The sequence below is a fragment of the Schistosoma haematobium genome, chromosome 1 (genome assembly GCF_000699445.3).
Source record: "Schistosoma haematobium chromosome 1, whole genome shotgun sequence".
In the NCBI taxonomy this organism is placed as follows: Eukaryota; Metazoa; Platyhelminthes; class Trematoda; order Strigeidida; family Schistosomatidae; genus Schistosoma; species Schistosoma haematobium.
Genome location: NC_067196.1, coordinates 40,147,484 through 40,163,976, shown reverse-complemented (window position 1 = coordinate 40,163,976; position 16,493 = coordinate 40,147,484). Strand labels below are relative to the sequence as shown.

At 33.9% G+C, this 16,493-nt stretch overlaps 1 protein-coding gene across 1 annotated transcript in view; it reads left to right on the top strand.

Moving 5' to 3' along the window:
• The window catches only part of DHX36 (ATP-dependent DNA/RNA helicase dhx36), a 58,073-nt gene that overhangs the window by 18,996 nt on the left and 22,584 nt on the right, over positions 1-16,493 (top strand). Inside the window, exons 6-11 of the mRNA XM_051218197.1 lie at positions 3,645-3,726; positions 4,535-4,693; positions 8,696-8,837; positions 9,776-9,960; positions 11,365-11,508; positions 15,177-15,297. Of these exons, the coding sequence (XP_051074038.1) occupies positions 3,645-3,726; positions 4,535-4,693; positions 8,696-8,837; positions 9,776-9,960; positions 11,365-11,508; positions 15,177-15,297 (833 nt within the window). The remainder of the gene's footprint in view (positions 1-3,644; positions 3,727-4,534; positions 4,694-8,695; positions 8,838-9,775; positions 9,961-11,364; positions 11,509-15,176; positions 15,298-16,493) is intronic.

Sequence of the window (16,493 nt, the reverse complement as noted above, 5' to 3'; positions counted from 1 at the left end):
CACAAAACCATGTCACACTGTTATGACTGTGAAAAATGCTGCTGATTAAGGGGTAGCGAATTATTGATCGGACCATAGACGCGCAAACACGTAGAACGACCTAGGGTTCTGATTGGCCCCGCTTCCCTGTCTAGCCCAGCGAGTTAAGTCCAGAACGCAAGTCTCAGCCTCGGATATATGAATCATTGTATTTCAGACATACTCTATTTATATACTAGCCAAACAGACCACATCGTACCATAAAAATAGAAAACGACATTTGTACAATATTTAACGAATGAAATAAATAATGGCCAATAGGAAATGTTCATTTAACGTCCAAGGACATCATTAGACTTAACATGATAATGATTGGCACATTATTCCTCAGCATCCCTAACACCTCCCCTTTTTTCGAAGATCCGGAGTTGATATCCGGATTTTAAAATTTTCTGCGTCCGTCCTCCCCCGCGAAATAACGTTGGGTCCTCATATACCCAAGTAACAGTTAGTCTGATTCTATTTAAAGCTTATTTCCCGCATTGGGTAGAGAGTCCACTGGAACTGACTAGATGGTGAGGATCAGCGACACTAGACATGAGGTCATTAGGGTTTGATTCTTGTGAAACATTTCCATCAGATCTCTTCAAAATTCCATTAGTGGATAATAGATCACTAAAATAAACAGCATCTATCAAAATTGTATTAGGTTTCTGACCATTATTTGATGCATGGGACACACTTTCTGGCAAAATAAGAGGATCTTTTCGTGAGCTGGATATGCTACTGTCTGTACATGCTGTTTCGGGGATGATGGAGTTTGACTCCATTACCGGGCATGTTTCTGGAATGGAAAGAACTGGACCGCTGGGCGTATCATGAATGACTGCCGTTTCGTTTGAAGTACAGTTTATCGAGGATTCATGGAGGCTGCTGTCATTTCCCAGCTCACTGTGTAATTGAGATATTAATCCATCCACTTCCGTCGCATCTTCATAGCATGACTGGTTTAGCAGCTGCGTGCGGAATTTGACTAATAACTCCAAATGTCGTCCAAAGAGCAGCTGTAGTCGATCGGAAGGGAGTCATTTTTTCTTTGAATCAGCACCGTAAATGGAAGTTACTGTATGAATAATGGCCAATGTCGTTTAAGGACACTGATAACAATCTGGACACTGATTGGTTGAATAATTAGACTGGATTTCGTCCAATTACAGAGTGACTTTGGATTGTATCTTTTCTTCACCCCGTAGCCAGTTGTTATAACTGTGAGAGGCTAGGTTTCACTAGCATAGAGCAAAACTGTTTTCACCAGCACGTTATAGACCCGACATTTACAGCCAGACTAACATCATGAAGGTACCAAAGATGGCCCAGATTGGCATAAGCCATTCTGGCTTTCACTATACGCGGATTGATCTCATCACCCACGCCACCACCACCAGCATTTATGCAGCTACCCAGATACACGAACTCCTCAACTACTTCTGTCCGCTCACTACTCAGGGTGAGTGCAAGTTCAGAGTCCTGCCAGTCTTGTAAAAGTACCTTGCACTTGGAAAGTGCGTAGCATATACCATACCTAGGGACACTGAATAACTCGGAAGTAGACTTATCCCCGATAGTTGTTACAAAAACGACATGAACCGTTTTCAAAGATAGGTACGTCATCCGGGCCCGGTGATTTGTAGCGCTTCAAGAGTTGAAGTTCCCTGCGGACTTCCGCCTCACTTGGTGGATCAGTCGTCACCGGCCATGGAGGGCAGGACAGTCTGACCGATGTTGCCGGAGCAGCAGACCCGTTGAACTGCCTTTCGAAAAGCTCTGCCTATCGTCCAAGACGTCGATGGATGTTAATGATTGGCATCACATCGTCCTCATAGATTGTTTCGCTCACATCAGACTTCTTGCTGCCAGTGACTCGGATGAGTTGGTAGAGCTTCCGGTAGTTACCAGATGCAGCTGCTGCTTCCAGCTCATTAGAACGCTCCGACTACCAGGCTTCTCGTTCCTTACGCAAGCTTCTCCCGATTACATTACGTAACAGCCTTCGTTTGTGATCAAACTCACGGTCACACGGAGTAGACCGACGAGCTTCAATGAGTTGTAAGGAACCAGAAGAAACCCAGTGCTTATAAGTGGGACGTTTCGCGAAGCTGCAAGCGACTTTACTCACGATTTTCATGGCGTCATGCAATTATACTGCGCGGCAGTTCCTTTTTCCTACTTTACGGCTGCAAAATAAGAATAAAGGGGGGTACATAAGTAACATAGTAGTCTGAGTAACCGTTGAAACAAGAGAAAACTTTCCATTCGTACTTGTCATTGGTTTGTATAAGGGTGTGGTGGACCAGACGATATATAAACGCATAAAGTATCAACAAAGTTAATAAAAATCAATAGTAATATTAATATATACCAGTTAAATGTCACAAATACAATAAAAATGGGACTTTACTTAAGTTCACCCAAAATGATGCGTGTTCGGCTTTAATCTGGTACAATAAATCCACAATTATAGATGCTTGGTAATTCCAAACGTATCGATGAACTCCCCAGTGGTGTAATCCAAAGTAAGGTATGGTGTATTAGCTCTCGCAGTCTATGAATGTAAATAATATTTGTTTTAGATCTCAGTTAACTCAATCTCGAATGAAAATAGAACCAGGAATATGAGAGAAGCAGTGTATTTGTTAACCAGCAACGGTATGTCACGCTATGTTAGTATCACGATGGAAAAAGTCTTCAAGGTCATTTACTAAAACAACAGGTACAATCATTTAATGATAAATGTACATGTGGTAAGAAATTGATAAAATAAATACAAATAATATTAAAAACTATTTACAAAATAAGCTTGTCAAACTTATCTCCACAAGGGCTTTGATACTGCCCGGGTGTCCAAACCGAAGCAGGTGATTTTCTTAAGGGGCCACACCCCAAGCCTTTGACCTGAATGGCCAATCCACAAGGCAGTGAAGTAATGCCAGGAGATGCAGTCCCCATGATGGCCAGTGACCAACAATAGGTTCATACGACATTCGTTCCCTCATGATCCTGGAGCCCATGTACACCATTGGTTTGGAATCAGGGTTTCCCAACATTCATTTTTCGTCCCCTCAATTTCGTGAACAACACCCCGGTTACGAGGAGGCAGTGAGTAGGACTTCCCTGGCAGTTGTTATGCACTTGGCCATATGAGAGAATTTCGAGAGGGAGAGCAGACTCACCCCACCTTCGACCATACCAGGGCAAACTTAGATAAGTTACTTTATCATCTACTTTTGAATACGATGATCAATTAAGTGAATTCTTATAAACATAGAACAACAGTAATAATATAATAATATGTATTCATTTTGTCGCTAACTGTTCACAACCTATTGTTCAGTTCTTGTCATACTATCGCAATTTTTGTTGTTTCTCGACTACAGTTTATAATACAATAAATTCACCGTAACTGTAAACGACTACACTTTGGATTTCCAATAAGCTTACGTTTAGTCATGATTTCGTATTATGTAAGTGGTTAATAGTTACCATTCTTAAATGTCTATTACTACATATCAGTATATGATTATTTCTCTGGACATTTAGAACCTTAACTTTGAAATCCGTTCTGAATCTGACGAATACCTTTGCTTTAATTTTTTTATTACTTTTAGACAATTGTCCTAAATTTGAAATTCCCGGTAGAACCTTCCCAGTGAAGACATATTATTTAGAAGATGTTTTGAGAGAAACTAAGTAAGCTGACTTCGTGTAATAATATTATAATCAATAATCACCCGGTAAATCGCACTCTTCAGTTACTGTAAATATTTATTTGTAATGTTTCTTAAGTAATAATGTAACATCGACGTATAATTCCTAGTCTTGTTATGAGGATTACGATTGTAGTGTTATTCTTACGTGTATTATTCTGCTTAAATATTGTCTCATACTAGATAATTTCATTAATCAATGAATACTCGTTTGAGTACAGATTGTCACACAATAATCTCATTTTATGCTCTTTTTCCTACTATTTCATAAAGGTTATATTTTTATTGGTTCCAGCGGTATTCACTTTCGTTTCTGAGATTTGATAACTAATCCACCGCACACTGAAAGAAAGTGACTTTTCAGTTTCCCCTTTTTTATTTTTATAATTAATTAAAATTTGTTCTGTAACTCGTTATTACTTATATTTCAAGTGTAGAAAACCTAACTGATATCGTTTTGATAGTGAGGAATTTAACCAGTTAGGCTTCAAAATGAAAATTTGCCTAGTATTTAACTTTTAATGAATTCTTGAGTGACCATTAAAACTGACAGTATAGGTTATAGCTGATTTTCTTTATGTAACTAAAACATCTTGATATTACGTCTAGTTGCTTCCTATATACTATAGTGATATGTTTGATCTATTTAATTTTGGTTTACATCTGTAAGTTTTTCTATTGATTATTAACTTTGTTTCTACATTCTTTATCATTTAGTATCAATTGAGTTTCAATTATATCAAGTAAAAACATTGGATTAAAACTTTTTATGAATTTATTATTTCTCTTAGATTTTGGTTGCCAAATAATGCTATAACCGCTTTATGCCGTGATCAATCACGTACATTAAAACAGCGTCTTTTAAAATCTAATCTTTCAAAAAAAGAAGCTCGTATATTATCTTATGGAAAAAGCCCCGAATTCAATAAGTGGTTGCATTCATTAACAGGGTATGTTAAAGTTTTTAAAAAGAAAAAATATCTTTCATTGACTTTTTCGCTCTATAATTTTCCGCGATATGAAAATATTACTTTTTTGAAAAAAAAGTGTACCAGTTTCCCCCAAATGCCCTGGTGCATCTGGTGATGAGGAGAGTTATTTCCCCCTCTTCAAGTGCTCTCATATTCACACACATTCACAGTCCTTGTCACGGGAAGTTTTTCTCATAAATTCCATGCGGTGGGTGTGTTGTTAACAGAAGTGGAAGAAAAGCAAACTTCAGGAGCTCAAACTGGGAGGGTGGATACTCAGGTTGTGCCAAGAGGAGTTGGAGAACCCTAGTTCCAAATTATTGGTGTACAAGGCCTCTAGGATCCTGACGATACGAACGGCATATGAACATATTTATGGTCACAGGGTACCATGAGACATCGTTTCCCAATATTGCTCCTTCGCGTCATGGAATAGACCTTTAGGCCTGAGATTCGAGAAATAAACCCTCTAAGGAAACAATCTGCTTTCGTTTGAGCGCCTGAATGATATTCCAGCCCATATCCAAGTATTCTTTGTGGTTTATACTATTTTTGGTACCCAGTTGTACCAGATTTTCTGTGTTTTCTGTGTTCACTAACTCACTGGCACAGTTATCTGGTTGCACATTTAATATGGCTTTCTCCACAGGAGCAGTTTAATTCGTAGCTACACATGGATGTAGCAAAATCAGGTAACTTATCCTTTATCAATCACCATAAGTTGGCTAAAAAAAACGATAGACAGATTTTAGCTGCAATAAAAGTCCTCTTCGCTTTAGTCACTCTATTTCTTAGTACATCTCTAGCCATATCTTCGCCAAATCGTAGCTTCAGGAAGATAGGTTTCCTACTAACCGTTGATTTCACTCTTTTCCTGTCCGTTTTGCCAACTTGCGTCTACCAACCAAAGGACGGGTTTACTGCGCAGCAGTTCGTTCCGTCCTACTTTATGGCAGTGAAACATGGCCGGTAAGAGTAGAGGATATTCGTAGGTTACTAGTATTTGATCATAAGTGTCTTCGAAACATTGCTCGTATATCCTGGGACCATCGAGTAAGTAATGCAGTTGTTAGGAAACTGGTACTAGGTAAGGATGGCAAATCAATTGATGACGTAGTGAAACTTCATCAGTTGAGATGGCTGGGACACGTGTTACGTATGCCCAACGACCGACTGCCTCGATGTGCGATGTTTTATTGTATAGGAGTAGGTTGGAAGAAAGCTAGGGGCGGCCAGACCAAAACATGGCACAAGTCCATGAAGTCACTGACAAGTAGACTGAGTTATATTGGTAGGTGTAGACTACTTGGTTGGGGACCGCGAGATGATAGCAACCGATGGTTAGAGACCCTGAATGACATGGTTCAAAATCCTTTGACATGGAGCGGGTGCATCCACTTTTTGTATTCTCCCAAATTCTAGTTTTCTGAATTCTTCATGTCCGTTTTTTCTCTTTCCAAATTTATTTCACTGGATTGTACTCCTTGAATAACATTTTCAAACCCTAATCTTTCCAGTTACTGCTTATACTTTTACTACCTTTACCACTATGGGATTTGAATCGACAATTGTATTTATTTGCTAATGTCGTATAGCAACTCGAACTGATGTATGTACGTACGAAGTTCTACGTTGTTACTGACTGACTGACTGTATAACTAAATATGACAACCCGAAATGCAATAGATATTTTATTTTTATTTCTAACATACCAAATTCTTCACCCTCTTCAAGTATATTCTTTACTCTCCAATTATTTAAGTACTTCTTTCTACACAAATTTATATTTTTATATTTTGTTATGTCACTATGTTTTTTTCGCATCGTTTACTTTTTATCATGAAGCTGTGTTTCAAGCCCTTTTTATTCTTATCACTAATATATCTATACTTGTACTTTCTACCTATGCTATATATTTTTTCTTTGTTCCTTTTTACTATTTAATCATGTGTTAATGTAATTCGTTTATTTATTTATCTACTCTGAAGAAGGTTTACATTTGTGTGTGATGTGCGGGGAGTTTAATTTTCTGCTAACTTGGATATTACAAATACATCATTTATTTTTTAAACATTCTATATAATTCTCAGCTTTAAAAGTATTAAACCAAATTTTGTTAATGATGACTACATGTTTTGTATTCGTCAAACCATTCGGTATAATCGACCATTATGAGTTTAGTGATTTTCGCTACTTTGTTGGGTGGTTTCACTAATTAATCAATGATGGAATTTGTTTGCAAACTTCTTACTAATATTAGTATTTAATTGTTATAAGATGGAAGTAGGTTAGACGTAGCGTCATTTTCAGTAGTAGTAACTGTATCATTTGTTTATAAACACTTGTTTTATTCTTATTCATCGTCAAATGTACTATGAAATATACACTGATAACTGAGGCACTAGCAAGATTAAACATTCGGATGCCTTAATTTTGTTAAGCACTTTTATTTCTCTCTTTCTCAATATACCTGCCTTATTTTTAATTCTTACCTATACTTTTATGAGTTTATTGATCTCATGTGACATTTTTCTATTGTTTTCTGTAATTGCCCCTTTTATATTCACGTATTTTAATTTCATGGTAACGTTTTTTGTAATCAAGCATTAGACTAAACGTTTTGTTATAATGTAACTGTACAGTTTGATTATACAATAAATTCAAGGAAATTCTCCACTCTTGATACTAATTAGCCGTTTCAACTCAATGATATCGTACATGTTCATAAACTGGACGTTTGATCTCACATCTTTATGGTAGCTAGAAACGTTATTCAATCGTCTAGTGGTTGGAAGAGTTCAGTAGAATATTCTGTATAATTGTTTGTACTTGTCAATAGGGAGTATCTACATACTGGAAGGAACCTAGTGCTCCATTAAGAGCCCAAACCTAGTTCACACGTTTTGACAGCAAAAGATCACACTCTGATATATATCTTATCACCTCAAACCTGGTTAGTAGAAATTAGTCAGTAGTGAAAGCAAAACATTTCTAGTGCATTCTATGTAGAAATTTATTAGGTATATTTTCAGGGTTACCCTGAAATATTCCCAATTTGTAATAAACGCAAGTAGATTCTATACTGCAATTAATGAATAGTGTTCAATCTATCTATTAGATTCTAAATCATATCGACCTATCTACATCCGCCATGATTAGCGTTTTTATTATCATTGTTATTAGATTTTATAATATGCATATGCTTATTTCTAAAGTAATAGGATCATCAGTTGATTTCATCGTTTAAATCTTGCAGTAACACAAATAAAACTATGTTGAAATCATGTTCCTTTTTTGTAGGAAAAATTCCGACTTTTTATGCTTTTGTTTCTGTAACGAACTAAATATAAGGTTACTTAGTACTAATATGATCAGTGGTGTTATATTTTGATTAAGGGAACTATATTTTTCTCAAATTTATATACTAACCAGGATTCAGCTTTACAGTTGTATAAGCCTTCTTTTCTTTAATCAACTGAAACATACTCCTTGACCAAAAGTGAAATTTGAATTCTCTCAAACAAAGTGCAGAAATTTTCATCAGCTTTTTCTGAGATCAATCAATTTTGCAATTTTCATTTATCTATCTATATTTTTAATCTTTACAATACAGATTTTATAAGTTTCTATTAAGTTAGTACCCTCCATTTTCTGAATTACGCTAACTAAATATCTAGATGAAAACCACTTAAATGTTGGTGTGTTGGAAAAAATCACTGTTCTCCTGATGTTTGAAAGTACAGGAAAATCTAGATGATGATTTAACTTCAATTTCCCAATACATATTTCTATATATTTTGTCATAAGAATAAAGAAGCAATAACTTTCTGGAAATTAACATTTTGCAATTATTATGTACATTATTATTAATATTTATCAAATACAGTCTAACTTTTGCATGTATTAGTTACCAGCTTAACCGTACATCTTGGTATTATTTATTAAAAGTCTCTAATAAAGTTTTTAACTTTGAACATTCAGATTATCGTCCAATGCAATAGAAATTTTACGTAGTGTTGGAGAAGATACCTATCCTCAAACCGATCTTATTGCACATTCAGTTGAGCATATTTTACAGAATACACAATCGGGTGCAATACTTGTTTTTGTTCCAGGTCTTGTCGTAAGTCATCGTCTTTGTGGTGGTGTTTGATTTCACTATAAAGATTGATATGTATGTACCATTCAGTATTTCATTACAACTAATTTTTTCATGTTTTAGATGCGATACCATGTTATCTTACATCGTTTATTCACGATTGTTGATAACTTCTCTTGGTTGGCTAACTGCGATCAAATAACTTGATTGTAGATTAAGTGATGTTTTTGTTGGTGTCGTTGTGTAACGAGTGGTTGTAAATTTTTTGATATTCTTACTCTATACAGCGTCTAACCCTGATCAGTAATCAACTTGAAGCTCAGTTTACGTGAAATATGTCTTACATAATTAAATTAAAATGCCGGAAATTTCTAAAGTTAGTACAAAAAGATCATAAATCTTAAGTTTTAAATGTGTCCCTCAAAATTTGTGCTTGTCAATAAATCCAACTAATGAACTTTTTTCATACTCAAATAGATATTCAAAAACATCCTGAACTTTAGTAATGTGGTGTATGCTACTTATGTTGACAGATACAAGTGGTATGTAGCAGTGATCAGAAGTGGACTGCCTGAGAGCAGATGTACAAATAATATACTTAATGCATGATTTTCACATTCTACTAAACCACCGCGTGATTACGCATCGAACAAGAAATTAGCTTCTCCCACCTGAATGTTCATTCATTACAATAGTATTGTATTTTAAAAATATTTATTTTGATTGTTTTTCTGGGTTTTCGATACTGTAAAGAAGTTATTAAATGAATTCACTTAAAAACAAACAAATTTAGCTTCAAATTAAGTGGCATTATACACTATGGTGCCAGTTCGACAGGATTATATTAAAATTACCATTAATAAATATCAAACCATTTTATTTCTATTAATTTCTTGTGTGCATCTTTTTTTCAACTTAAAGTTCCACTGTTTACTTCTTTGATTATGTTTATCGCTTACTAGGACATAAAAGATGTAATCAGATGTTTGCGTGAATTAAATCCAAGACGATATGATGATCGTTATGGAAGTGTTAGAATTTATCCATTACACTCAAGAATCCCCACGTCTAGAGATCGCTCACTGTTCGAACCCTCACCAAAAAATCAAAGAAAAGTGATTATAGCAACTAATATCGCTGAAACGAGGTCAGTGAAGATTTATCACTACACTTTATTTCAATGTACGGCTGTTTATCCATCTATCTATCTGTTTATATGTTTTTTTTTTCAAAAGACCGTCGAAAATATTTGCTATTAATAAAATCGCACAGTAATAAGTAAATTACGATACATGTATGAAAATAAATAAGGTTAAATTTTATGACATATATTCAAACGAATGACTACAACAAACGGCGATCTTTTACACCAGTCCCATCTATTATAACAATGACATGCTGTGAAGTAGACGTATAACAAAAATCTGATAAAAAGTCCAGCATGAAATAAAATGTGGAGAAAGTAGTTGCATTGAGATTTGAATGATTCAAAGAGAAATTAGGATTAAATACATTTGTTCAGTACTAACTATTGAGTTTTCTTATCTGTCTAATACCATCTATTAAGCTTATAGTTTCACTGAGATAGAACTAACGTTTTATCACTTTTGTAAATGATGGTAGCATATCTTGTCATATCTGACGATACGGCTTCAACTGTCATCCTGTTTTTCTTCATTGGAGTGCTCACTTTGTATGAGTAAAATATTTTGTGACCGTTTCTCACTGAATCATGTGGATGCGGGATGAAAAACATTTAATTCGTTTATCATTACAGCTCATTTTAGTTCTTGACTCCGCATCATATGTTCATGGACCGCTTTCCTGTATGATGCTACACTCATGCCTAGATGTGGTTTTGAATGTTTCACCATTACTCCACGTATCAGTTGGTTACTGATTTCAGAACATGAAATTTAGTATGTTAAATATCGTTTCTCTGATAGTGTGGCAAGAAGACAGTTGATCTAAAAAATGTGATGTATTTGAGTCATTTAGATCAACCTGATCACACGTACATTTACATATTCAAGCGTTTTTATATGACAACCAATAAAGGTTAATTAAATAAGAGTTCAATCAATATAACGTGATAATTAGAAAAAAATAATATAAAACGATAAGAAGTTATTACACCACGGTAGGTCTTAAAATGAATTAAAGACTACCAGGATAGATTCAATGTTAGAACAAACTACAATGTCAGTTGAGAATTGGTAATAATATTTTATAAACGGACAAGAGAATCTCTTAGCCTAATGATTTATCATTTACTTTTCAAAATTACAGGTAAGACTTATTAGATTCTGTCATTTTTTTCTACTGATTGTTAATGGGTTCACAAGTTCAGTGTAAGGCTACATGTAAACCTGGATCAACCAATAACAATGAAAACATACTAAAAATATGATGCACATCTGCTACCTACTAACTGTCTATTTCTAAAGTGATTTTAGCTAACTTGTTATGTAAAAATGTAATACGTTTTGCTTTTGTTTGGAGAATTTGAGTGATCTGCTTTGTGAAAGTAAATACCTTTCTTTCTCTGTAGCATAACCATTCAAGACGTAGTTTATGTGATTGATTGTGGTCGTATCAAAGTGACAGATTATGATCCAAGACAAAACACATCAACTTTAACTGCGATCCTGGTTAGCAAAGCCAATGCAGCTCAGCGTTCTGGAAGAGCTGGCCGGTAAGGTTTCTTAATATAAAATTTCAAATGGCTTCGTGTTCTGTCTTTCCGACAAATTTTATCTCAAATAAGGAAATTTAAATCTTGATCATGTTCTTTTTATTATATTATGCTAAATTAATTTGCAATATCAAAGTAATAAATACTTTGGTGGTAGAATACGTCAATCACAAATCAACTTACCTTAGTGATAAGGTATAGTATAATTATTTTAAATAAAATGGTATTTATTTAGTTTCTCAATAATCAATTATAATTTCAATGGCTAAGTCAGAGAGTTGTAGTTGATTTTGCTAAATATTCTAACAAAATCCTAGGTCATGAAGGCAATGTACAATAAGAAAACTGCTCTTTACTCGTACTTTATGGTTCATAATTTTCTCATAAGTTTATTACGAATGTAGTGTAACTAGTCTAAAAATGAAATGTTTTTGATTAAATATCAAAGCTTCAAAAACATTTAACGGTTGTTAGCTCCTTTGAATACCATACTTGCTATCTGAAAAACGAAATCTGAAAAAATGTTAACGTTTATTTTCCAAGATATTCCTACATTTTGCGTGTATTAAACGTGTAAAATTTGTCTGTCGATTACTAAAACCAAATAGCGGGTTGTAATAAATTTTACATTTCCAAGTCATGCATCTTGATTATATTCTTTCTGTCAGTCTCGACAGTAATATTACCTGAAGACATTGCTTCATACATTTTTGGAGATGATAATTAAAGACTTACTTCATTCATTTAAGAATGTTACTGATTCACGTTCCACCATGCTGAACTGACCACTTTGAGTATCAGTTTAGTGTTATCTTGCTGTAATGATTTCAAATCCGTGGTGTACAATTATATTTTAGGCTTTAAGTTAATGCGAATGTTCATTATGGGTGTTCGCTAGAGAAACTATCTACTCAACTTTCAGCTAATGATTATGATTTAAAATTTAATCGGTTTTTATTCGAAACTATGAACCATACTTCAATACAAACAATCAAAAACGGTTTATGTAGGTCAGCAGCAGTAATACACGAAATATTAACCAATCTATTTACTACAAAGTCACCCAAATGCTTTAATATTCTCTTTAGTTTTTGCATGTAAGCCCTCTCACTTCTTGATTTTGAATTCCATTTAAAATAAACTTCAGTTGATTCCATCTGAGTTCTGAGATTTCTACACCTTACTTCGGCCTACCATCAATAATACGAACATTTAGCAATATTCGTACCTTGTTGATACCTGTAATTACGTATCTGTATCTGAACACTACTGCATCATTGTGATTGTTTATCACTTAAAAGTATTCGTTCAATTCTAAAACCGTTTCTAAGAATCGTAATTTGTTAATTGTACTTCTTAAATATAGCTTACAGATAAAGCAGTTTACTTATTAGCGTGATAAGTTTTCATCACATTTTGTACTATACTGCAGGGAGTAAAAATTATTTGACCTAAGAACACTTTAACTATGATTTATTAATGAATTTGATATACTGATTTAATTGTTTATTCCTACGAATTAAGTCATTTCAGGTTATTTTGCACTAATATTTAATTCATTCATGCAGAATTTTCCATTTTAACATCATCTCGGTTGTCTAATTATTCAGTTGTCAATTACCAACTATAATATCTATGTTGTTAGTAAAATAATTGTGTGTATGATGTTCATCGGTTTCATGTTCTAAGTAAAAAGTTGCAAAGTTACTTGTTATCATGACTGCAACTGTTAACTTTAGATGGATAGAGATCAAATATCTATGTACCGCTCCGGTTGATTTCAGACCACTTAAGCTATCCAACCAGTGATTCTGATCATGTCATGAAATTAAACCAAGAATTCTACACCGAACATGTACCTCTCCTATAATCAATGAACTCATTTTCTGATTCAATGTCATTGAATTGCCACCTATTGATCCTTTCTAACTTACATAAATATCGTGTCTTTTTCAGCACTATTATTATGCCGATTCACTGTTATGACCTTGAATCGCTTTTACCCCGCCGATACTTTGCTATGACTTGACTTTGATCTGTCTAGTCTAGATTATGACCTTAACGCGATAGGCTGAGCGGTTTAACCTTGAGTCTAGTACGCGTGAGTTCGAGATGGGGTAGAGAGAGAACTATTCTAGAACCTGATTGGTTGGCAAGCACACAAGTGAGAGAAGACAAGAAAGTTGGAACACTGAATTCTCTGAATTCGGATTAGTGCAAAAAATGTACATGAATAGATAAGTGAATATCCTTACCACGCGTACGATAATTTGGAAAAATACAATTATGCCCGAAACTGGGAATTAGAGTAGAAAAGAAGATGCAAAATATTGTTTAAATTACAATATTTTCGGAACAAAAAAGGGTATGGCAGTGAATGTTACATAGAACGAAAGCTCATGTTATGTAGAATAAAATAGGGACAAAAATAAATATAAGTGTTTTACAAGGTTTGAATGAAATGAAATAACGTCCCAAAAAAATAGCTTTCGTAGTTGTCTGGGCTTCTTATTTCCCCGTTCACAACATTCACGTGTACACGTTTTTCGGTTGATTTTTTTTATTAGTTTACTCATTTTATTCATAGTGTTTACTAAAATTTATCAATGATTGGTTGATCATACTCTATTTTGAGTTCCAGTGCTTTGGAACAAAATAGATGAAACCAAATAACAAAAGGCACAAGAAAAAAATAAAACCGAGATAATAGATTATTTAGCCTGTCTATATGAACTCACTGATTTCTAAGTATGTCACTTAACCTACTTAAAAAAACCCAAACAATGATGGCCACATTTTTCTCACAGAGTTTAGATAAATAGCTAGTCATGTCTAACAATACACATAATGTGTTTGTGAAGTTCCAATGAGTAGAAAATTAAATTTCTAACGTTTTATGATTTGGTGTAAGCCACTTCTTCAAAGAGTAAAATAAATAAACGAATTTAGCAGAAATTTAAATAGTGCCATTTTCTATTTATTAAAACGTTAAAAACATTATTTCCATTATTAACAATCTACACCATGTTCAATCTATTTGAAAATATCAAGTCAAATCTTGATAATAATCATTAAATATCTATATTTTTATTAGCGTCTAGAATATTGTGGTTTTATCATCATAAATCTGTTTTTACTCTCAACCTTCAGCTTAGCTATTAACGTGCAAGTGTCACTCATTGACTCAGTTGATCTAACTTTTCTACTCGAACTAATTATTTCCCTTAAATTAACTATCATTCCATCTTGACGAAAAGGATCTTGGGTAGTGCTAGGAGTGATCAGGCAGTTTTCACTTTCCCGTTCCCTACATCATAGAATGCTTTTTCTTGTGTCACCTCATATTAGTGGGTTTTAAGTTTGCTACTTGCTATCTATCCTTTCTATTGTTATATTTAACTTACAGATCCTAAAAACTAAAATACAATGTAGTCGTGAATGATGATTACTTTATTTTCCACCATTTCTTCGGAATCACATATACTCTAGTTATTTTTAGCACACACAGAATCAGGATTTACAACATTCATTAGTGAATGTCTCCAATCGTATGATCATGTTTACGGATGGTGGTAGGGTTACTCATGTATTTACTTAAAATGTTCGATATATTATTAGTTGTCTAAAGAACTTTTTTTCTTTCTGCATCTTCCTTTAATTATTCCTAGTGTACAACCTGGCATCTGTTATCATTTATTCCCAAGTTATGTATACAATAATGTTATGTCAGATTTCCTACAACCGGAAATGTTACGTGTCCGTTTAGAAGATGTAATTTTAAGAATAAAAGTAATCAGAGCTATTTTGTATTTTTTCTAATATTTATTCTTCGAAACAATTCCTTTTACATACTGTATACCAACCGATCTCTTCTGTAATCCACATCAGTAAAATCCCGAATGTCCGTTTTGTCTTATTTAGGAACCTTCAGCTGGATGTACGTGGATACTAATTTTGATGTTTATGCTGTGATTTGAACCCAATACATTTCTCTCTGAACTCCAACGCGTTATACACTGAGCTGTGAATTCAAGATCGCTACTAAAGTGTTTTACAAATATAAATGTATTAGTAGTGGTTTTTTATACCCGTTTTTGACTAAATGGGAATAATGAGGCAATTTGCTGAGGATAAAAGTATGCCAATAGAATAATCAAGTCCACTCCTTAATATCAAAAACAGGAAAGCTCAAGCCCTTACATATATGTAGTAATTCGTTGATAAATTCCTTTAATTTCTCATATACAAATGTGTCTTTAACAATCATTCACGTACTGTAAAATCTTAGATCTCTTTTAAAATATCAAATAAACGTCACATGCAACAAATATCCCATGTTTACTCTTAACTGCTAAGGTTCATCTGTGTTTATTGTCTTTTCATATTATGGGAAGTATTTCATTTCATTTCCGAAGAAAATGTTAATTTCTCGAGGTCAAATTAAATTGCTTAGTTTTCACGAATAAAATTCCTTGCTTAATCTCTATGACTATTGAAGCTGTGTATTTGCATAAAACAGTTGGCTAGTGTGGTGAAGCAACTCGTTCAACTATCTCTGTTTGCATCTGTGTTTTAAATAGATCTAATCAATATTTGAGTCAATCTAGTAGTATATACTAACTTCATCAGTTCGCCTGATTAGATTGATCAGCTATATTTATAGTTTAATAAAATTATTCGATCCAGTAAAATGTAGAATATACTTCTCATTAAATTCCTTAATGCTTAATATTAAACTTGCATGTCGCTATCTCATGATCAATCATAATCGCAATAGATATTAAGCCTTTCCTTAAAAGTAGTAATTCCTAGGAATTTTTCTCTTCCACTATTTTCTCTTATTTTCAGATTCTTTTACAAAATCCAACCAATAAATTAAAAAAATAACAGAGCTTCTTTTTCGTCTTCACCTTTTCTATTTAATAGATCACATCTCTCGGTATTAATTTAAACACTGAATAATAAATGAATGAATTTAATTGACC